The 23,449-nt window shown below is 38.3% G+C and overlaps 2 protein-coding genes across 4 annotated transcripts in view; both read left to right on the forward strand.

The window, feature by feature from the left end:
• Positions 1 to 23,449, forward strand: part of LOC115623200 (heparan sulfate 2-O-sulfotransferase pipe-like) — a 48,039-nt gene that overhangs the window by 14,545 nt on the left and 10,045 nt on the right. The window contains exons 2-6 of one of the 3 annotated variants that reach the window (XM_030517436.1): positions 8,113 to 8,279; positions 17,725 to 17,789; positions 19,585 to 20,411; positions 20,472 to 20,626; positions 20,692 to 20,921. In XM_030517436.1, coding sequence (XP_030373296.1) covers positions 8,113 to 8,279; positions 17,725 to 17,789; positions 19,585 to 20,411; positions 20,472 to 20,626; positions 20,692 to 20,921 — 1,444 coding nt within the window. Of the gene's footprint in view, positions 1 to 8,112; positions 8,280 to 17,724; positions 17,790 to 19,584; positions 20,412 to 20,471; positions 20,627 to 20,691; positions 20,922 to 23,449 lie in introns of those variants that run through there. The other 2 variants (XM_030517428.1, XM_030517445.1) reach the window with 2 other exon arrangements.
• LOC115634418 (heparan sulfate 2-O-sulfotransferase pipe-like) lies at positions 21,628 to 23,413 on the forward strand. Its single transcript, XM_030532124.1, has 4 exons — positions 21,628 to 21,651; positions 21,722 to 22,278; positions 23,016 to 23,170; positions 23,226 to 23,413. Exons 1-4 carry the CDS (start codon positions 21,628 to 21,630, stop codon positions 23,411 to 23,413), a joined length of 924 nt encoding a protein of 307 aa, XP_030387984.1.

The raw sequence follows: 23,449 nt of genomic DNA on the forward strand, positions 1-23,449 counted from the left end.
TGCACATTTTGTTTGCTGTAAAATAAAATAATAATGATTTTTATTGGAAAATCATAAATGATCTGCCTAGGGCTTAGAGGAACCTGGATGCCAAGTTTTCCTAATCGAGCTCTTGTACTTCCTGAGATTCTTCCACTTATACCTGCGGAGACCTTTGGCTACACGATATAACGCTCTGGAAATTGCAATAAATCAGAAGATCATCAATTTGGAATAGATAGCTATTTATAAATTTCTTGTATACTTATTTGTCATTGAATCTTGGATGTTACGTGGTATATATACTTGTATGAATACATTAAATTTCTTAGCAAAAGCTATGCTAAGCCTTTGGTTAATAATACTTTTGTATTGACTCAATATTTCTATACCCATCACTGATAAGTGTCAGGTATGTTGTTTTTGGTGTGTAGTACACATATGTATGTATGATCAGCATAGCGAAACGAATTCGAAGAGCGTGGTCCGTTTCTTTCCACCTCCACTTCTCGCTCTGTTTTGGAGCTATCGCGTTGAAACGCTGCACCGAAGTTGTTTTCTGCGATTACTAGGTCGAGACCGACCTTGTTAGGTCACTATATCACACAGTTATCATAGATACGACATGATATGAGACACAATTGCACATTCGTATTCGAAATGTCATTGTCATGCACGATGATAGGAAATAAAAATTATTTATTTATTTCTAATGAAAATTATTGGGACACTTTAGGCTTATACTCGTAGTCCGCGGCCTGTGACCATCCGGGAATACAGCTTGTAATTAGAGGTATTTTGAAAAAAATAATTCTTAAAATTTCTACAGTACTTCACGCTTGCACATCTTAAGTGCCTAAATGTGCTGGTATTAAGAAAACCAACAGCTTATATTTAACAACCGAACTGAATGACCTTCTCATGTCAATTAATGAGCTGTTACCTTCTTCATATTAAAGTCCTACGGCTAAATATGATCGGCGTATCGGCCGATAATTCATTCGCTTTTTCTGTACAGTTACAGCCAAGAGGACGTCTATTTTGGCGTCTGCGCGATCACAATTCCGAAAGAAACAATTTACTCTAATCTGATTATGTGATAGTTGAAGCTTATGGCTGATAACGCAGCTAACTTGATCATCACTTTTCCCCTTTGGCCGAGAGCTACGAAAAACTAGGCCAATTGCAATTAAAATGTTCTACGTGACTTTTTGGCTGCCCGCAGCTTCAATTTGACCGACTTTATTGGAAGGCGGCCTAGAAAAGTGTCAGCCATCTGATAGTGCGTTGGCTTATTGCTGAAGACCGCGGCCAAGATGACAACTTATGGCGTGAAGTGGTCCACAGCTTTTTACTGGTCATTTCGGCTGATTGACCCAATTGAGTTTGTTTTTAGACTTTGTATTATGAAGTACTTGCGAGACGCCAAAAAGCCGCATATACACGTACACGTACTCGTATATAAACAAATAGCTAAATAAAAAACAGCCAAGTATAGAGAAATAATAAATGTAATACTGCTATTTTGATTAGAAAGTTGTATAATCTGAGGGGGTAACGAAGCAGCTAGTCGGACCAATGGACCGACAGCCAAGTAGTCACAAAGTCGGAATCAGACAGACAGTCAGCCATGTGAATTTTTTACGTAATTGTTGTTTTTTATTTGCACGTAGCGTATTGTATAAATAGCTGCAGCAATCCCAACACAAAAAAAAAAACAACAATGGCATTACAATAATAATTTTATGCTGGCTGAAGAAGCCGCCACCGCATGGCACATGATTTAATTGAAGTCTGCAAAAAAAGCAAAACCCAAGCGAAAACAACTCACCAAAATTATATTTATTTTAATTTTACAAATGTTGTGACATATTTGAACTACATTCCATTACTGCGGTCGTTGTTATTGTTTATATTGCCGGAGGCGAAGGTGCTAGAAAAAATTAACAAAATAAAACACTGTGGTATTTAAAAACGCATTAATAGCTGCATTTAAGCAAAGTAATTGTCATAAATATTTCACATAAGTGCGAGTGAGTTTAAAAGAAATTGCCGCTGTTGGCAGTCACAGAAAAACATAAAATAAATAAATCAGCAGGTCTTGGGCATTGTTTGTACGACCCGACTTCGACTTCGACTCCGACTCTGCCAACTTACACAACTCAAAAGGAGAATGGGCAATGGGAACGGGTAGTACACTAGTATAGACAAAGGTAAGTCACTTCCAAGCTCATTAACTGACCTCTGTTGACAATTGTAATGGCGACGACTCTTACGAGCAGCAGCGGCTAATGAAGTGCTCATGATGGCGACTCTCGACCGTGTCGGGCTAAAGGTTTTCGCCAGACACGAAAGCCAGCAATGCGCAGTTTATTGAACTTCGGCACAAGATATTCGAAAATTGTATTCGCGCATAATAAACAGCCAAATCATCCACTGACCTGAGGGCAAACTATTCCATATACATAAAAGAAGGCGCGAAGCCAATGCCGATGCTGGTGCCACTTGCCCTGCCCCTGCCCCTCTCACTGCCCCTGCCCCACTGATGCCGGTTCGGTTATGTCACGGCAACAGCGAACGGTTCTAACAACTTTTAATGAGCAAAAACGATGCTTTTAGAAAATGGCGCGCCATGCTAATGACCATGTGAGCAGAGGCCGACAAGAACTTTTTCGTATCAAAGTCAGGGGCATATATGTATATGTATCTATTTACAAATGTATATACATGCATATTCCCTTTGTATTTATTTATAAACGTGTGTGTGTGCGAGTGTATAAAAAAGTTCGATTTATAAATCTTTTGTTTGTCTGCTCGATAGTCGAGTTCTTTCAACTTGCTTTGGACAAGTCGACAGACCTGTAGGAATTGCTGAGCCCGCGGCTATTTGACTATTTGACTACCATCAGCGCCTCAAATTCTCGAGGCGGGTTCAAACACCTTTCCAAAAACTTGTCTAGTGCGTGAAGCCAGCAAACAAAATTGATTCGAGGGCATTGTGGAGGGGCATCGCCAAAGCCATTGATTTGCCAACACGCAGTGCGAAGGCACATCTGCGCACCGATTGCAAAAAAATATAAAATGGTTTCTAAATGTTTTTAAAAGCAATTTGTTGCGGCTGCTCCTCGTAAGAGCCTCAGCTTCGGCATTAAGTCAACCAGTTACATGTGCAATGCTTACGAGTATGTATCACTATATAGTAGCATTTTGCAATACACATTTCTAATGCTTAACTGGTTGCTACTCCGATGTCGACGGCACCAGCGTTTACGACGACGACGACGATGACGGCGACGACGCGACGGTGCTGCCGGTTGTAGTTTGATTAAATGGAAAATTTGCTATCATTTGATCAAATTATATTACAGTCGAGCTGGGATTATATGGATGGACAGAAAGAGCGGAAATAAAGAGCCATTTGCATGGGTGTTTCTTTGCTTGGAAGCTAGTGAAAGGTGCACCCGAAGCAAGCATTATTAAACAGTTTCATTGCTCAATCTGAGATATTAGTCTACTCGTATTTGTAGAGGATTGAAAGTATAGTATACGAATGAGGCAAGTGGGACATGGAAATGCTGTGCAAATAGTATGATAGAACAGTTCGGGGAAATGAAATCGTTATCGAGAAATATTAATTTCGTTTGATTGAAATATTGTAAAATTTTTCATAAATCTGAAAAAAGTATGTTTCTAATCCAAAGCAGAACAGATCGAATCCAAAATTGAGTCTAACTTCAGAAGAACTTATAGCCTCGTCCATAACTATAAAGTACAATAAATAAATTAATATCTTAATAATTGCAGTAAAATAATATACATACATATATGTATACACCCCTGCTACAAACTAGAGCAAATATATGACTTGCGTTTAATTTTATAAATACACTTGAATTAGCCAAAAATTCACATTTGAAAATGAACTCAAGTCCGAAAAGGTGCACAGGACTGAAACAAATGTTATTCATTGATAAATTTAATATACACGTATATACGTACATACATATAAATGCACCTGATTCTGTTTTTACAGGGTAGATTGGTTCCAGAAACAACCGTGTAAAAAAAGACATTGATTGGTTCCTTATCTCTAAAGAAATATATTTTCACTTTTTATCAAAATCGGGTAAAAAAGACCGTGTAAACAGAATAACAGAACGGAAACCAAACGCTTTAGCAGTATTCAAGCACAGGAGGTATATGAAAACTATCCCGTTAGCCTTATTTACAGTAGAAAATATATGAAGATTGGCGTTCAAATTGGAATAAAAAAGTACAGTATAAGTAGCTAACGATTTCCATAATAGTTCGTGAAAGTTTGTAAGCTTACATTTAGAGCAATTAAGGTCCAAGTAGTTAGCCAATCAAAAAGATTGCATTCATTTCAGATGAGTGTGCATTAAAAAATATTTACTTTATTAAGGATTGAAATAGTAGGGTGCTTTTTGTATTCTCCAAAAATTCATTAAGTGAGCCCCTAAAAGCGTTTTAACTGTCGTATTTTATTCCTACATTAAATAATTGCATGCTATACATATGTATGTATGTATACAGTACTACGTTTAAAAAAAAAAAAACGGGAATAACAGCACCATTCCCGATATCCAATTCGGCTTCAATAACTTGAAAAACAGACCAAAGAGAATGTAACAATTCAGCAAGTGCCAAAAAAGGCAGTGTGTTTATGCATTGTGATAGAACCAAAAAGTATAAAGTATAGGTACAATTATTGGATATAATGATTCAGGACACAGGATATAAACAATTCATTCAACAAAAAGTTGGTAAAAAGTTGAGCAAGCAATTGTTGCTAGTCTCTCGATTTTGAATTAATTCATTTGTTTACGGCTGACATGTTTACATACAAATTTAATTTAAAACTATGGACCACTACTAATAAATGCGCAATTCTATTGAGGAATTTAACATTAAGTCCGGGCTGTGTACGCTGGTGTACTACCAGTGGCACTCCCATCTGGACCCAAACACACACATGCAGATACAGATACAGATACATATCATAGTACATACTCGCACATACATATGAATGTATTCGTGCTCACACAAAAACGCTAACGAACCAAGGGTAGGTCCCTAATGGCGTGCACATGTGCTACGTGGCGACAAACGAGCTGCAGCAGAATTCGAACGCCCACACGGCTCCGTTCCCACCTCTCCCTTGCAACGAAATGTGTGGACTATTCTAACAAATGTCCAAAAGAAGTCGTCGCAGTCACGTAAAATTATTTTAATAATCACATAACTTTCGGCATTTACACGCCACGCACTGGGAGTAGCGGCCCAGCACCCGAAAGCTCCAGAGAAAGGAAAAAAAAAACAAAACAAAATGTCAATAAATTTTTTGAAGAAATCGGCGTTGGGCTAAAGTTTGGCGATAGAAGGCATCAGCAGAAGCAAAGAAAAAGTAGCGCTTGAGTGGGATTTGCGGCGCACTTTAGTGTCAACTTTAACAATAACTTGGACGGACGGGTACTGCAAGAGAAGAAATACAAGTGGACAACACCCATTCACACATACAAAAAAATATATATTTACGCATATAGTTTAATTCTTGGACCAAACTTTGTCTTTGCAGCCTGTAGGCAGTGTTGCGTTCTAATTTTTACTAAATGGCAAGCGACAACTTCCCAGTTGGCTAATGAAATGAAATCGATGGCAGAACTTGGCCAAGTCCGCACAGCTGGTGGCCATCAGATTAAGAGCCATAGTCGTAGATTTCATTTGCTTATGGCCAAAGAGAAAGTCGAAGAAAGCCTTTTCGAAAGGTAAAATAAACACTGCACTTCTAGCTGCTTAGACTGAGATTTTAGCAAGGCATCAAGTTTCGTCTGAGGTGGCCGGTAACTTCTGCCGCTCACTGTTCGCCAAATGGTGGCCCGGGTGCCTCGCCATGGGGTTGAACTGCAGGTAGAGAGGCGGTGCAGTCATTTGAAATAAATTAATTTGTGCACCTGATGAAGACTGAAGCGGACACAGCTACAAAAACAACAACAATCGCAAGTAGTACAAGTATAACAACAGCTAAGGAACTCCAGCTATCTGACTTTTTATATCTAAAATAAGGCCGGCGGATGGTAGAAACAAATGCGGTATACCATTGCAGGTGCGTTTTTCGGTGTCCACTTTAGGTGACGTCACAATAAGTTTTAGTAGTGTGGTGCGACTCTTAATTCACTTGGCAGAAAAAATTAGACAGCCGCATTCCTTTAGATAGGAGCGATAGTTATCTACTTAGGCTATTCTACTTCCCCTGGTGTTCTACGTGTCCACGCATATTTTAGATCTACCCAGAAGCCTTGATATAATTAATATAAAAGTTTTTCGGCTTCTCGCGGATAGTGCAAAGTGATTCCGAGGGAGGATCACCATTTCCTATTCCTCCTCATCACGCAAGCTCCGACAGAAGTGGTTGCGATAAGGACGTAGTCTGACGGCATGCTCAAAAGTGGTCACTAAAGATTACGTACTCCCACAATAACTCTGGTTTAATTAGTTGGCCTTCTGGCGAATTGCAGTAAAAAATCGTACCTGAAACACATTATGACGTAGTATGTACCTGTACAGGGAGAGTACGAAAGTTGCAGATTGTAATGGCATACTGTGTCTTCACATACCACAGTCCGGGCGCATTTATTGTCATTATTATTTTGATATTTTTCCAACATATTTTTGTCGTGGCTGAGTACTTGCCAGGCAGCCGTAGATTTATGCCAACAAAAGCAAATAATAAAAAATACAAATTTTGCTTTTAATTTTTTCTATTTTTGACCGCCAGAGCAGGCGAATGGACAGCTGCATTAAAAAAGTTGCTAAAGAAAACAGTTTGCATTGCAATTTCTACTCTTATTTCTTTTTTCTGTCCTTTCCTTCCCTTTCTTTTTCTGCTGTTGTGACTTTACTTTTGTTTTGTTATCAGCGCTGGAAATATGTACACAAGTACTCGTACAAAAATAAAAAACAAAATCACCGGCAAAAATGTTAAAGTGTTCTGCGCTAGTTTATTGAGGAGAGAGGGATGGCGACAAGGGAAAGGTGGAGAAAAGGTTGCGCCGCCTGTTAAAGCACTTGGAAAAATATTTGGCCAGACGTTGTTGGGTTATGGGGGAACAGAATTGACAATTTTAATTAGGGTTGTTCTGCAGGAAGTTTCAGCGACAGGGAAAAATCGATTGGAAGAGAAATAGAGATAAACGAAATTGTATTGCTAAAGCTGTTTGTTTGATCCTAATTGGAATTCAAATCCTTAAATCCTTTAAGAACAACTTTTGGCTGGCGTTTGAAGCATAAGACTAAATGTCCAAAGCGACAACATGGAGTGTGTCACTTCATCCTGTTTATTCTTTCAAGAATCTTCCCTACCGATCCGTGACGAATGGCTGGGCAACGTTTTCTTCGGCCTTCCAAAGAAAACACAAATTTAGTTGATTTGTAAAAAACGCATACAATTTATGAGCAATAAAGGAAATATTTATGTTTATTGTGCGCATTAGAGCTAATTAGAGATTATCAGACGATTAAACATAAAGCAGAAAATGAATGACATGAGATGAAAGAAAAACTTTCAATATAAGCTCTCTATGTTCATTATTTTTAGTAGAGAACCCTAGAAAGATTGTGTGATACGTGAATCAACCACCCAAAAAAAAAAAAATTTTAAAGAAGATTCACATAAACCTTTGGGCTGCTTATCCAATTCTTCCTAGTATATTGTATACAGTGTATCACAACTCCCTCAAATATGGTAGCCTCATTTAAGAGTGCAGAGGGTGTTGCTGCCTCATGGCCGCTTTTAGCTCATTACTTTGTTCCTTAATTTCTTTTATGTTTCGAAGCTGTTTGCTTTGCTGCTCTGTTTTCCGTTTTTGCCATTTTGTATTTTATCTCGATAGTTTTGGCTTTTCAGAACTTAATTAAATGCTGTCACACTACTTTGTGCAGTTTGCTAATAGTGCCCCGCCAAGCCGGTGGGCCGCCAAAAGGCGTCGGGCCGGGTAACAGCGATTTAAAGTGTAAACGAAAAATTAACTTTGTGTAAATTGTTGGAAACCACAGCGTGATTAAGAAAGCAAAAGACTTTTGGTATTAATTGACAATATTTTCATTTTTTCCTAGATCGGTGGAGCTCATTGCTTTGTTGGCCATATCGTGCACCTTCTTTCTGTTCATGCACACAAACAAACTGAACAGCCGCCTCAAGGAAATGGAGGTGAAACTACAGCCCTCCGAGTTTTCCGCTCTGGGCTTGACGGGCAATCACATCAGTGGACATGACACGGGCAGTAAGTACCTCCATATTTACCTACATAGTACCAGCTCGCTTCTTCATTAAAAGTAGCTCAAGGGCTCAAGGCCACTGCCCTAAGTGTGTTACTAGTAGGCTCCTAAACACTACATTCAAGTATATAGTATATCATTTAAAATGGCCAACCCATCTCCCCTAGATGAAGCGGACAATAGCAATGCAGTCACGCTCGATTGCCGCAACTCAATGCGTATGCAAATGTACGATTTGGGATTTGATGCGAGAGATACGCTCAAGATAATGTCGATGGACGGAAGAGCGTGTCCGATGCATTGCGCGAAAGCCCCCTGCTATAAATACTTGTACACAAAGAAACAATCGAAGAAATCTGAGCTGACGAAGCGGTAATAATAATAAAGCCTTTCCTATTCTGAGGCCAATATATTAGGCCTTTTTATACCCTGTACCCAAAGGGTAAAAGGGTATATTAGTTTTTATACCCTGTACCAAAAGGGTAAAAGCACACACAGAAGGAGGCGTGTCAGACCCCACAAAGTATATATATTCCTGATCAGCATGACAAGCCGAGTCGATATAGCCATGTCCGTCTGTCTGTCTGTATGAACGCAAGGTTCTCAGAAAGTATAACAGCTAGAATAACCAAACTTGGTATCCAGATTCTCCTGAACCCGAGAAAGGACGAGTTTGTTAATTTTTTCTGATCCACCCCCACTCCCCCCTATTCACGATTTCCTATAACTCCCGTAATTCTTGAAATTTTGAAGTATCTATCTAATTTGATAGTCACATTAAGTTAGTGATTATATATCCGTATACCAAGTTTCATTATGATACGTTGATCAGAAAGAAAGTTATAGCCATATAACCAGGCCCAATGCACACATACATACATATGTACAAGTACACCAATATGCATAGACATGATTCTGATGTGTAATTGTAATTGTAAATATATGTATGCATGTATGGAATATTTTATATTTAATTTAGTTAATTAATTAAATTTATTTAGTTAATTGATTAAATTAATTTAATTTAATTAATTAATTAATTTAATTCCTTTTTTGTGGGTATTTAAGAGTTGAGCCTGCTCGACTTCAGCATTCCTTTCTTGTTGGCTTTAATTATGGCAGTTATACTGACCATGTAAATAAATATGTACTATTTCCTTATTCTATTTTCCCTGAGTGTAGGCTAAGAATACTAGTTCAAGCAAACTTACAATTGAGTCTCTCAAAAATATTTCATTGCATTATCGCAGTCAAAAGAAAATATAATATAGGGTAACACAAAGTGTAATGACTAACAAAAATATAGATTTATTCCTTTTTGGGATCGCCCGTGTAAGCCATAGCTTTGCTACTGATATGCTTGTTGGCATGCAGCAATAACAAATTAAAATTATGTTAACTAAACATTTCGCTTACGTTTTGCATACACTTGCTTGCTACTGCTACTTACTATGTTGATTTTTCCAATGATGATGGCACTAGTTTGTTGAAATAGCTCTTGTACTTTGGTCGATCAATAAGCACCCGTGCTACGAGTTGCATAAGATGGACCATTTGCAGTGCAGCTTTAATGTTAAAGGTATACGAGTACAAACTAATCTACATACATATGTATATCCGACCGTCGATTCGTATGAACACCGAGAACTTGTCAGCCACAATAGCTAGGGGCACAAACTTTAGGTGTCGCAAATATATTATAAGCCATGGATATATGTATTTATAACATTTTGTTTTATATACTTGTATTTATGTTATCTATACTAATATTATAAAGAGGAAAGATTGAATTGTTTGTTTGTTTGTATGTTTGATTGTTTTTTGTTTGAATTGAAAAGGCTCCGAATCTATTGGACCGAACATGGGCTATATAATATGTACAAAAAAGAATGGAATCCTTACTAAAACGCCAATAATGTAACCAAAGGTGTAAAAAATACCTTAAAAACTCCTGCTGTTTAGTTCATAATGCTGTTAGTTCATAATCATCCTCAAAACATTGCCACTTTAAATATTAAGGCAATATTATTCAAAAGCCCCCAGCCAAATAAAAGATTACAAATCGACTGACACCGTGATTAGTATTGAAGACATTTAAATTCACTAAACCCTTCTGGACTGCCGCCACATGAATTGACGGTAAAATTCGGAATTGCAATCATGCTTTTGAGAAATTAAAGCCTTCCAAGCATGTACAATGGGATGAGGCTGCTTATTAAGGAATTGCAGGACAATTGTGTAGCAACTATTATCAACGGCCCAGCAACTGGTCAACTAGCTCATATAACGAGAATACCGAGGATACCGCTGATCCCATTTGATCAAGCCATATAGGCTTCAATTTCCGGTAGTCAAAGGCCAAGCTTTTGAATTAGTAGGGATCGACATACGAAAGGAATGTTTTACTCTATGTTGACCTATCACGGCTCCTAAAAATCTATTTATTTTGCTACCACAAAATAAAACATCAAATATATTTTACAGAGAACCTCTGACCTACTAAAGAGTAACAAAAAAAACTAAAAACGAACAACAAATCATTCAATTAATATCCAAAATTTCACTCCTTCTATGTAATTCATAGCAAAAAGGAGGGTGTATGTGTGTGTGTGTGTTTTAAAGTGTATAATTTTTAAAATTTTTGTAAAAAAAACTCGCGCGAGTAGAGGCAGGACTCTGGTTATATATATATATACATATTTTTTAGCCGAAAAAAAAGGAGGTTATCAATTTTAAAAACTACCTTAAACATACCTGATTCAGTCCAAATAGCTAAACATTCTATTCCTGAACAGGACGCTGTTACTTTAAAATCATCATCGAAACATTAAGTCACTTTAAATGACAACAAAAAACGTTCACTGATCTAAAGTTGGTTTTGTTTTTTAATTTATTTTTTTTTATTATTTTTTTTTTATATATACTAGAATCTTAGGTTTGCCTTAAGTCTTTACTATACCATATAGCTGTCAAAGTTTATTTTAGTTGAATCTCTTTTGTTTGTTTATTTTTCCACAATATTATGTATCCTCTGTGTGTTGGTAATGAGTTCTAGACATAGAAAGACCTCGTTGGTCTTAAGAATGTCAGGTTTTGCTATTGGTGTATACTTAAACCTCGCCCAATTGAATTCTAATTGCTCTATGAAATAAGCCATTACACACGACACTCACCTACCTCTTTGGCGGCTTAGCGTTTGTTGCCATTTACTGTGCACAATAGGCCTTCATGCATAAATAAGTTGATCGCTTTCAGCAAAATTAGTGCACGTTGCTTTATGCATGCATAAATTATTGCATATTTTGTGGCGGACTGCCCCATGAAAATGATGCGCTTAATATACTAAGCAATTAAAATAAAAATAATGCATGCACAATAAGATATATAGAGAAATTATAATTGTAACATATACATACGTGTATAAGTATATAAAAATTCATAAATTTTGTGTTTTTTAGAACATTAATTAATTATTTAACTTTGGAGAAGATGAATGTAATGCATTGTCGTTAGAATACAGTCATTAGCACCTATTTAGTAATATGGGTTTTATTCGGTTAATAATTAATGTTGCCATAATATTTTAATTCAATTAGTATTGATATACGAGTACGTGCGTTCAACCATTTAAAAAATAATGTAAGGTAATCAATGCCAATCAAATCAGACTCAATACCCAGTTCCAATACAAGCTTTTTGTAAATATTTAAAAAATGATTATTAGCTTTCCATCCAAGCAAGGTGTATGGAAATTGTACAAGACAAACATTAAAAAAAGAGTCAGTTAAGAACTACATATTCCAATCACTTATAAAATTAGACTGATAATGAATGCTAACTATTGTATACATTCTTCCTAATCCAGAAGGGCAGAAGTAACTATACCTAAACATTGGAAGACAGTCTCTTGGTTCAATGGATAAAGTGTGCATTAAATACAACGTCAAACATTTCTCATCTGAAGTCATTAATTGCTATCATAATGTTGTAAAGTCGTGACGCCATAAAGGCAAATTAGTATTAAGCAAAATGAATCGTGTTAATCACTATATGCCGGACTTTCTTCGAACAATTAAATGGCGCGTAAATCAAGAAAATATTTTAACACTATTCGGCATTACAATTCAGCTTCCGCTATGGTTACATCAGAAACACAAAATTGAGAGACAATTGCAAGTTTCGTTTATCATTCATAATATAATACTAGTATAAACAATACACAGATGGAGTTGCTCTACAGTAGAATGCAAGCAAATCAATCCTGTTTCGATGTGACAAATTTCGACTGAACTATATACATAGAGTTAACCCATTTGTGCGCTGATTTTTACCAATGAAGGAATATGTATGATACATCCCGATATGGAAATAGAGAAGTACACATGGTGATTAAAGTTAATCCCGGCCGATGTGGCAGTAATAATAATAATAAGTACAGTTGATAGTGAACCACCGTTTAAAAGAAACATGATGATGATATTTTCAAAAACTTATGGTGCAACTCGACAAGTTTCTCGTTCGTCATTTGAGCTATTATTATTTTCTAACGGCGCTTTATGATGAATTCCACGGCACATAATGGTGCAACTACATCCGGAGATAAGGTCAGAATAAGTATGAATGGTATAGACTTGCAATTAAAGATCATTTAAGTGTTTTGCTTCATTCACACAAAATGTTTCTAAATGATGTTTATGTTTCATACATATACTTGTATGTATGTATGTTGTGGGGCACGAAGGAACACGATCAAATATAGGAAAAACACATATATACAAAATACGATCCAAAATATAAGGGCTATCAATCGCATTGTTAATATGTTATGTACACTTCTCCGCAACATGCGGCATAAAGAGAAGAGCGAGGCTGTGGCAAAGGGTGTAGCGCGGGGGACGACATAATAAGCCTAATTTATTATTATAATTTGGTTAAATTGTTGTGGAAGGGAAAAAGATGTCAATTCTTTGTCAAAGCAAGAGCTTACGTAGTGTGGAAAGAGACTGGAATGTTCTTCTCCAGCATTTAATCCGCTCTCTCATACAGTATGTGCCTTGTACGACAACAGCAATAAAGACATGGCTATGCTTTCAGCTGATAAAATACGATTACTACAAGTATTTCAAATTTCTAGCTAACATTTCGAAAAGTCGGTCACATAACTTTCATAGCTTATTGCACATAAAACCATTGGGAATAAAATATTGGAGAATGGGAACTCTTAAATTTAAAGCGTATTGGTTCCAATTGAAAATGCCAACACTTCAAAGAAGTGCATAACAACAAAAGGGGAAAGGGACTTCTAGAAGCTTCAAGTAACACTTGAGACTGTTGATTGCAGCAATTGGACTGCTGCCGACTATGCAACTAACTTACTAATAGCTCTATTATTAAGCAGTCAGAGCAAGAAATAAAGAAAATCAAATCAACTTTCCGCATGCAAAACCCTAATTTGCATGCCGGAAGTTTCACACTAGGCCTCTAATCCGCTTGCAAATTAGTGTTGCAGTTGCAGTTGCTGCAGCTGGAGCTGGAACTGGCGCTGACGAAATGTACTCAAGCCAGCGAGCGACTGTTGCCACAGCTCTTCACGGCTTAGTGCCAGCGATTGCCAGCGACAGAAACTATGTACAACATCTCTAGCCAACAACAGCTGACCACGAAGAGGTTGCTGCTGGCTACGACTTTACAGATGCGCTCTAATACCAAAATGCTCAGACAAAAGCAGTGCCTGAATGCTTTTGTGGGTTGCCTTTGCCGTTGCCGTTGCCGATGGCATCATGCGCCGGCGCAGCTGTTTCTACAAGTAGTGTTATTGTTTTTGTTGTGGTGTCGCCGTTTTTTGTAGCTGGGATCCGCACGCGCCGAAGACGGGCGAGATCTTCAAATTGTTCGTCTTTGGCAGACAAGGCAAGACTCAGCTAACTGCCAAAGTTACAAAAGGCCTTGGCAACACAAATGTGACGTTGATGAGCACTGCCGGCGTCTTCGTCGGTCCAAAAAATACAACATTATCATTCAACTTCATTCGTTCATTCATAAATATTTCATTTAATTGACTCATTCGACGATGCACCAGACTTTAAAAACGTGACGACTCTGTTGTGTCTGTTTTGTTTTGCTTTAAGTACATATGTACATATATGCATATGTACATACATACATACATACATACATATACGCGTATGAATGGCAAAACAGCATTGAACTTGAATTTGAGTAATCAAATATGTATGTATGGTTATCGCTAATTTGGAATGACTTGCCAATAATTGACAACAATATTTCGGTTAATCAAATATGCACTCTGTCTTCTAATTATAGAAACAGAAGAGAAGTTATCATTACCTTGCACATATGTATGTACAAACATTTGTAGAAAAGTGCTTACATAATATATACACGTGTGTTATTATTAAAAGCATTAGCACATTTGGTTTGTTTTCATTTCTATTTCATATACAATTCTTTTTAAACAACATAATGCAACATAATGCTAATACGAATTTAATACTTAATTTTATGTATGCGCAATTCAATAAATATCATCGGGGTGTGAACTTCATCAATTTTTTAATACATACTTTTTATAGCAGCTGTGTACCGCATCTGACCTAGCATTTATTAATTTCTAATGACCCAAACAAAATTTGGGACCTATTCAATTGAAGAAAAAGCAAACCACATTGGACTCTTCGCTATATATCCAAAACAAATTATACAAATCACGACAAAGTCTCACAACCAGTCAAAACGCCCCATCAAACAAGAAAGGAATGCTAAAACCGTGCGAGCCAAACTTCTAAATACCTTTTACCTACTCTAAAAAAATAAACAAAAAATTGAGATTTATTTTAATTAAATTATTTTAAATTTGTTTAAATGGGTTTGTTGTTTGTTTATGTAACACACCGAAGTACATATATTTTTTAACAAGTGACATAACATGACAATAAAATTCTCAATTGCAACATACGTTTCAATATCTTTCCAAGTAAAACGCAAAACTCTTTCGACCTGGTAACTATAACTATGTAACTTAATGCTTGGTCCATCCAATTCTTTTTTGTGTACCTACCCTCAGACTTTTCAATGAAATTGCTAGCGCCAATTGTCTCTAGCTAAATCAAAAACTTACTGATCGAATATACCACTGCGCCATTGCAAAGTTCTTCCCTAAAAATAATCTTAAAATGTCGGTTTTGGTTATACGAGCGATCATCGTTTAGCTTTACTGACACTTTAATGTTCAATAACCGGGTTAGGTTCAGCCACGAAGGCTAAAATCTGTTCAGATCATCTACAAATGTGCACAACTATGGAGCAGGTGCAACTAATTGTGGGATTGCAATATCAATAGCAAATGCGTTAGTATGTACGGCTGTATGTTTATAACTAAGCCTGTAACCCAATTTCACGACCACAAAACTTTTTCATCTTGTTTTTTGTATCTCACAGATACAAAGCAAATCTGCAACGTATTTCACTTTGCACAACTTGGTTCAGTAACTTGAATACGCAAAAACCAGTTCACACGCTACAACTTTCATTCAATTTTTGACGACTGCCGTTCAGTAAAAAGGCCACACGAGCAAACCCAGATTCCGTCGAGAAACTCCTGCGGACTGCAGTCCAAATACAACAAATCTGGTTTAACATGAAGTTTATGGGACGCACCAGGGGTAGCTAGACTTCCTCATTCAGTTCCACCAACTGCCAAATTACGATTTACTTGTATTTGTCCAAAAACAAAAGTGGTGCGGCTATTGGACATAAATTGAAACGTTTCCGCCTTGCTCTATATAGTATGTAGGTGTATTTTGACACCAAAATTGACAGAAAGAAATTGAAAATAAATAAATTTCATTCAGCAAATATTAAAACCTGTATTCTATTTGTGACTAATCTCTGTCTGGCTTCCTGCTGCACTTCTAATATCTGTCTCTCTTTTTTTTAATTTCACTTCACAATCGCAAGTGCGTGGTGAAAACTTTCGAATACTGCTGATAACACATTTTGGAGCCTGAGCTAGCTCTCTATCCTACGCGCACGCTCTGTCGAAAGTGAAAGGAGCCATCATGAGGTTGCATATTTAAGTCGATTTTGTTTTGTAAGGAGTAAGTGGAGGACTTCCCTGTTAAACATTGCATAAACATTTGAAGCCAAAAGTAAAAGTATTGACAAAAGAAGCAGCATTCAAGACAAAACTGAATACGAGTCTGGCTTAACTCTTCTGCACTTTGGACAAGTTCGTGTCAATCCGACAAAATTGATTTATGAAGGCCTAAAAGAAGGTCTAGAAGGAGGCATGACATACCCCAGAACAATTTTATTATTTTCTTGATCAGTGAGATAAGACAAATCGATATGCAATAGTCTGAATGAATTAAGCGCTAGAATATTTAAGCTCTTTATTCAGTTTCTCCTCAATTCAAGTCGAGCTAATACTCGTATATCGACTCTAAAAAAGGTTACACCCATAACTGTAATAATTATCAATGCTCGTTATGACTCCACAAAAATTCGCAAACATACATGCATAAACAATTTAAAATATGAAAATTCACTTTACCAAACATATATATAAATGCCTAGCAGCAAAATTACTTGCTAGTGATTTTCATTCAGGCTGGGACTTTACCATAAATCGACCGACATCTGTAGAAACTGAAGAGACGTGGAAGAGGAGGAAATAGTAAGCCACCTCTTTTGCGACTGCCAGTCTTGTTAAGGTCAAGACAACGCTTTCTAGGGGCCAGCCTCCTCCCAAATCTAACGCCACTATCAAATAGGAAGTCGGGGGACATTTTCAAATTCATCCAGGCTTATGGATGGGGACAAACAGATAGCGGCAACATAATGGCCCTATTTTAATGGTCTAAGTGAGTCAGGGTTTTCACCTTGGCTGTCGCACCTACCTACCCACCTATCTCTTTCATCTGCTTACCGATAAGACAAATGTCATATTAAGATTGGTGACTCTAAGCTATTTGGTTCAAAGTATAGGGCTGGCTTGTCTACATTTGGCTGCCATTAAGCTTCAGAGAGAAGTGAAAGGTTACACTGAGAGTGATGAATGGCTTACAATATCCTATTACTTATAGTTTAATCAGCAGATAAATCCAAATGGCGTTGTACGTCTGCCTGTGTCAATTCCACAGTGTTAGAACTTCGCACTGGGGAGGGACATGAATACCAGTACGGACCACTTCAGAACACTCTAAATATAGTGACCAGGAAGGACCAAGTTGAAGAATTGGATAGGGTAAATAGTTTAAGCACGCAGGCGATGAAAACTACATATGTATGTATGTATGAAGGGAAACTGATTTGCCCTGCTTTCACTCGTCATCATAACATTCCTTTTTTTCTCACAGCCTGGTCTAATTTTAGTTTCTTGTACTCTTACAATCGGTTAAGCGTATCACTCAAGTTTTATATCATTTTCAGAACCCGAAGACATCAATACGCTGCATGGTACCTATCAATATTTAAAAAGCACCGGACAGGTAAGTGCATCAAATATCCTATTTATTACATACTGCCATATCCATGTCATAGTCGTAAACATCAATGCTTCAATTCAATTTTGATTGGCCATAAATTCGTCGAATCCCATAAAAATGCTAAGCATTTGAATCGTGGCCTGGTGCTTGCCTGAAACTGCTCCATGGTGTTTGATATTTAAGGCATCTCACATGTTCTCTGTCTTTGTCTGTCTCTGTCTTGCTCATTAGATCAAGGGTAATTATTACACTTCTCATATTGTGAAATGTCTCTCGTCATACACACTCGTAAATCGTAAATCAGTAAATCAGTGTACACGCTTTGCACCCACATAACATTCATACAACACACAATATTACTCTGGTTGTTGATATAGTTCTCTTTCTCTCAGTCTCTCTCTCTCTCTCTGTCTCTATCTCTCTTGATCTGACTTTCGTGTTCTCTTGTGCTCTCTTTCACTGTCTCTCTCTGAAACACTGTCTCTCTACACTAACATACTCTTCGCTTTGACTTTGTCTTGGAAATTTGTTAGTGCAGTTTTTTTAAACCGAGGCAGACTCCAGTTTCGACACACATGTCAGGTCTTGAGCATTCGCACACACAGAAAAACACGATCTGCAGGCTCGGCAAATGGTAAGTGTTTGACACATTGACCACATTTTGTAAACGCCAGCTTTGGGACTTTTATACTGAGCCTCTTAAATACTCTTGTATAATCATATTGGGCAAAGAACGCCTACAGAGGCAATTGCGCCTGCTTTTCGTGGTCTCTTGTTTGTTGACTGTTTTCAAGCCTATTGACCAAATACCATTATGTCCACGTGTGCTAGTTAGTCGTCTTTAATGGTAGCTGTCTGTAGCTTTTTGTCTATCTGTCGGATTGTACGTGAGTCGCTTTGTCTTGTGTGTACATGGTAGTACTGCCTCACAGCTTTAACGACTAAACGCCGCACAACCAAACAACACTGGGAATGTACAATTGGACACAGTCGTCTTTAATCGCGTGCCGAAAACCAGCAGTAAAAAGTTACTGGAAGTGCTTACACCGCTAACAAAACGGAACAAATTTGAAACGCGACGCCGAAACCATGCATGAGTCAATAATGGTGAGCCAGAGGTTCGCATTAAGCTGCTCAAGTCAAAAAAAAAAAAAAAAAAAAAAACTTAATTGCAACACATAGAGTCTCTAGACTAATTGAACTGCCCTATATAGCTTGGAAGAAAAATAATTTCGGAGAACGGCGATCTGTTTATGAGTAAGGGCAGAAATGCAAACTGTCAGACCTCAGAAGGCAAATGCGATTCTTCAGTCGCCAACAGCAAGAAGAAGCAATAATTGTTCCCTCATCTTAGGCCCTAACTTGTACGCGAACCATGGAACAGGCCACTGCAGTAGTCGGCACTTGGAAAGATACAAATATAACTATATGCCACGCCTCTTTGCAGGAGTCAGGCTACTAACCGTTGGTATCAACAACTGGGCAGAGTCAATCGGAATAATTTCCCACAAGAAGACAATCGAGCTTTATTTGTTTGTTTGTTGCCGCGATGTTGTACAAACAATATACTGCCCATTGCATTGCAATTAAACAAACTTCAAGTGCTGAAAGTGAACAAGTATTTGTCTAATATCGTTTCCAAGAATACACCTGTAACTGAATTACTTTTCCACTGCTTTATGTTCTGTACTACACTGCTATGGCACATTATTCAGTCATCGCATGCCATGTTGGGACGGTAGCAGCCACTATGGCCCTGTACTTATCAATATAATCACTCGAAAACTTCACTATACTTGTACAGCGACATGTGCGCAACGTACACGCGCGGACGCAACTCCTAAACGGAGAGGAAAAAGAGCCGGATTCCGAAGGTAACAACTTTATTCACGATCTCAAGAATGGGCACAATGCTCAGCACCACCTGCACAAGGCCGAAACCGATAAGCAGCTGGTGCGAGGAGATATAGTGAACGAGAGCCAGAGAAGGAAGTCACACAAGCTCAGGGAAGCCTTTGATGATGAAGACGAAGATGAGGATGACGATGTGGATGAGGATGAAGGTTTCAACTTAGACGCAGATCTACTCAACAATACCAAGCTCGCTGAGGTTGACTTTGTCTTTTTCAATCGCGTTCCCAAGGTGGGAAGCCAATCGCTTATGGAGCTAATGCAGCGCCTTGGAAAAGTTAATGGATTCCAGCACGGGCGCAATAAAGGCAGAGCACACGAGACCGTGCTAATGGGCAAAGACCGGCAGAAGGAGCTAATTGCAGATTTGCTAATCCGTCAAAAACCTCATATATACAGTCAGCATATTGCTTATATAAACTTTACGCGCTTTCATCTGCCACGGCCTATATACATAAATCTTGTCAGACATCCTGTGGAGCGAATTATCAGCTGGCACTATTATATTCGAGCACGTTGGTACTATCGTGATATGAAGGACAAATTGGGTGACGAGGCGCCTCCTATGCCATCGGATGAGTTTCTGGATATGGACTTGGACACATGTGTTCGAACGAAGAATGAACACTGCACCTTTGAACAAATGCAAATGAAAAATCCCGTGGGCGATCATCGCAGACAGGTTCTGTTTTTTTGTGGCATGAATCAGAAAGTGTGCATGTAAGTAGCTTTTCAAGGCCATCGATATACTCGTACAATACTGTCAACCCCTTTACATAGGCCCTTTAATTCTCCGGTTGCTATGCAAAGGGCGAAGCGCACTGTGGAGGCCGAATATGCCGTCGTAGGCACTTGGGAAGACACAAATATTACGCTGTCAGTGCTCGAGCACTACATACCGCGCTATTTTCGCAATGCAAAGGTGGCCTACTACCGTAAGCAATGAAATCATCACTCATCTCTATAGCTGCTTTCTAAAATAAACCAACCCCACTTGCAGTGGGACTGGAAAGACTCTCTAACGTCAACAGGAATAATGTAACACGCATTGTTAGTGAGGAGACACGTCAAATACTAAGCAAGAATCTGACAAATGAGATTGAATTCTATGAATTCTGCAAACAGCGGTTATACCTGCAGTACGCCGCCCTCACTCAAGGGAAGAGACTCGGAGATGATGACTATCTACTGGTGCCGGACCAGCGCAACGAGTATAATGAGGACTATTAATAATTAATAAATTAATAAACATTTTATCGTTAAGCATAGTCAATAGTTTTTGTCCATCTCTCCTCCTGCGTTTCATGAATTCAATCTTTGTGTGTTCTACAGAATACTGGACACTTTACACTTGGTTGTCCAATGAGCAGCAACTAGATCTAAGCCCTTTAGTTACATCGACATGAGTTACATTAGCTTGGAAAAAAGTTGTTACTACTACAGACAAATTCCTTGGAGCTCTGAAAAATAATATAACCTGACTAATCAAATCGAGTCGAACAATTTGTAAATTTAATGGCAGTCCAAAGAGTTAGAAATTATTCTTTTGCCAACTATTTTTCGAACGATTCAATCTGAAATGGAACCTCCATCATTAGCATATTCAATGTACCTGGGGCTTTAGCTTTGGCCAAGCAAAAGGTGTGGCGGGACTTTGCTGTAGAGCTCTTGGGAGGACAGGGATATAAATGCAATCTTTGTGGCATTGGAGCACTATATATCATGCTGATTAAATATTTCTCTTCAATATCTGCCCTAATCCTCTGTTTTATTTGCCTCGAACCTAATCACAGAAACAATAACCATTGCGAGTCAAGCAATGCCTTAATGACATCTTAAATAAAGCGTTTTAAGTTGTAAGTGTGGTCGGAAATACATTTTTAACATTTTGATTTTGTAAAATATGGGCTATATTATGAGCTAAATTATTTAAGGAATGGGCCATTGGTGGGCTTTGCAGGTCTTATGGTGGTCCACTAACATCAGCTCAGTTTTTGACAGTAGCTCTCAATATTCCTTTTAATTTCAAGCTGCAATCTCTGGATCCAGCTCAATTAAATAACACAGTTCATGCTGAGCGCGACTTTATTTTCTTCAATCGCTTGGAAAAAGTTGGCAGTCAGTCAATGACCCAGCTTCTAGGCAAGCTGGGGGAGCGCAATGGGTTTGCTACGTATCGCAATGAGATACCTCCTTCCAAGCCAAACACGGAGCTCTTTGAAGAAGAAGAGGAATTTGTGCAACAGCTTCTTGAACTTGTAGACCCCGCTGTGTATGTGGAACACACTAATTGGATTAATTTCACGAGTCACAATATGCCAAAACCTATTTATATCAATCTGGTACGACATCCCATACAGAAGGTCATGAGTGCATATTATTATCGTCGGCATCCTATGATATACGCCAATGCTATACAACGCCGGCCAAATAAACCTGTGGATACCAAGGAGTACTTCGACAGAACCTTCAATGATTGCGTCCGACAGCAAATTGCTCCGGAATGTGTCTTCGACTCCCACAATCCCTTCAACAACGATTGGCGGCGCTTCGCCTTGCATCTGTGTGGGAATAAGCCTGTTTGCGTGTAGGTATCTGACTTGATAACAAAGTTGACCCGTTAGCTTAAATGTGACTCTGTCCATATGCAATCCTTGAAAGTCGTTGGTTAACATTTTGTGTAGATTTAGTAGATTTTCACAGTCATTTAAGTGTTTATTGTGTAAGTGGCTTGTGCATTGTACACTTCTAATTTCAACTTTTAAAACAGTTGCAACAGCTTATTCCGTCCTCTGTGAATAACACAATAAAGGCCAATGAAAACATCCTCTTCCACAATAGCCACAAAATTGTGGGCGGTGGCAGCATCAACAAGTTGCTACTCACGCTTTCGCGGCAACGTGGCTTTGGCTGTTACAGCGCAGGTCCTTATAAGACGAACAGTCTGTTAACCGATCCGATCGAACAACGCCAACTGGTCGAAGGACTCACAGAAATTGTGCAGCCCTTGGTTTATATAGAATCCATTAACTGGCTTGATTTCTCTGCCTTCGGACAGGCTCAACCAATTTTCATCAGCTCTGTGCAGCACCCCATTGAACGTGTGAAGCTCTCCTACAGTCAAAGTGATTTAGCCAGTTTTAGACCAGACTTCAATGATTGCATAAGACAGGGTGTTCATGAAGCCTGCAATTTTGCCCCGTTTAATGCCTATAATGGCGACAATCGGCGCCAGGCCTTGCACTTGTGTGGCAACATGCCCGCCTGCAAGTAAGTCTAAACAAAATCAATAGTAAAGTGCGAAACCTTCAACCAACTTTGCAGACAATTTAACTCGCAGACGGCCACACAGATAGCCAAGTGGAACGTGGAGAAGGAGTACGCAGTGGTTGGCTCCTGGGAGGATACAAATATAACCCTAGCTGTGTTGGAGGCGTATATTCCGCGATTCTTCAGTCATGCCACTGAAGTCTATTACAGTAGGTGCTGAACCTATTATAAATTACATATAACTTAAGCCTTACCTTCCTGTAGGTGGAAGAGATCGATTTCATATTAATACCACACCACACAACACTAAGTTGGATGACGATATAGAAGCGATGCTCAAAATGCAATTTGCTTTTGAAATTGAACTTTACAACTTTTGCAAGCAGCGACTATATAAGCAATACATAGCGATTCAGAAAGAGGAGTTGATGCGCCAATTCGAGGCGCATTAGGTTCTTTCAGATTTAATAATTTAAAAAACAAAATAC

The sequence above is a fragment of the Scaptodrosophila lebanonensis genome, unplaced genomic scaffold, assembly GCF_003285725.1.
Source record: "Scaptodrosophila lebanonensis strain 11010-0011.00,11010-0021.00 unplaced genomic scaffold, SlebRS2 tig00000001-arrow-pilon, whole genome shotgun sequence".
NCBI lineage: Eukaryota > Metazoa > Arthropoda > Insecta > Diptera > Drosophilidae > Scaptodrosophila > Scaptodrosophila lebanonensis.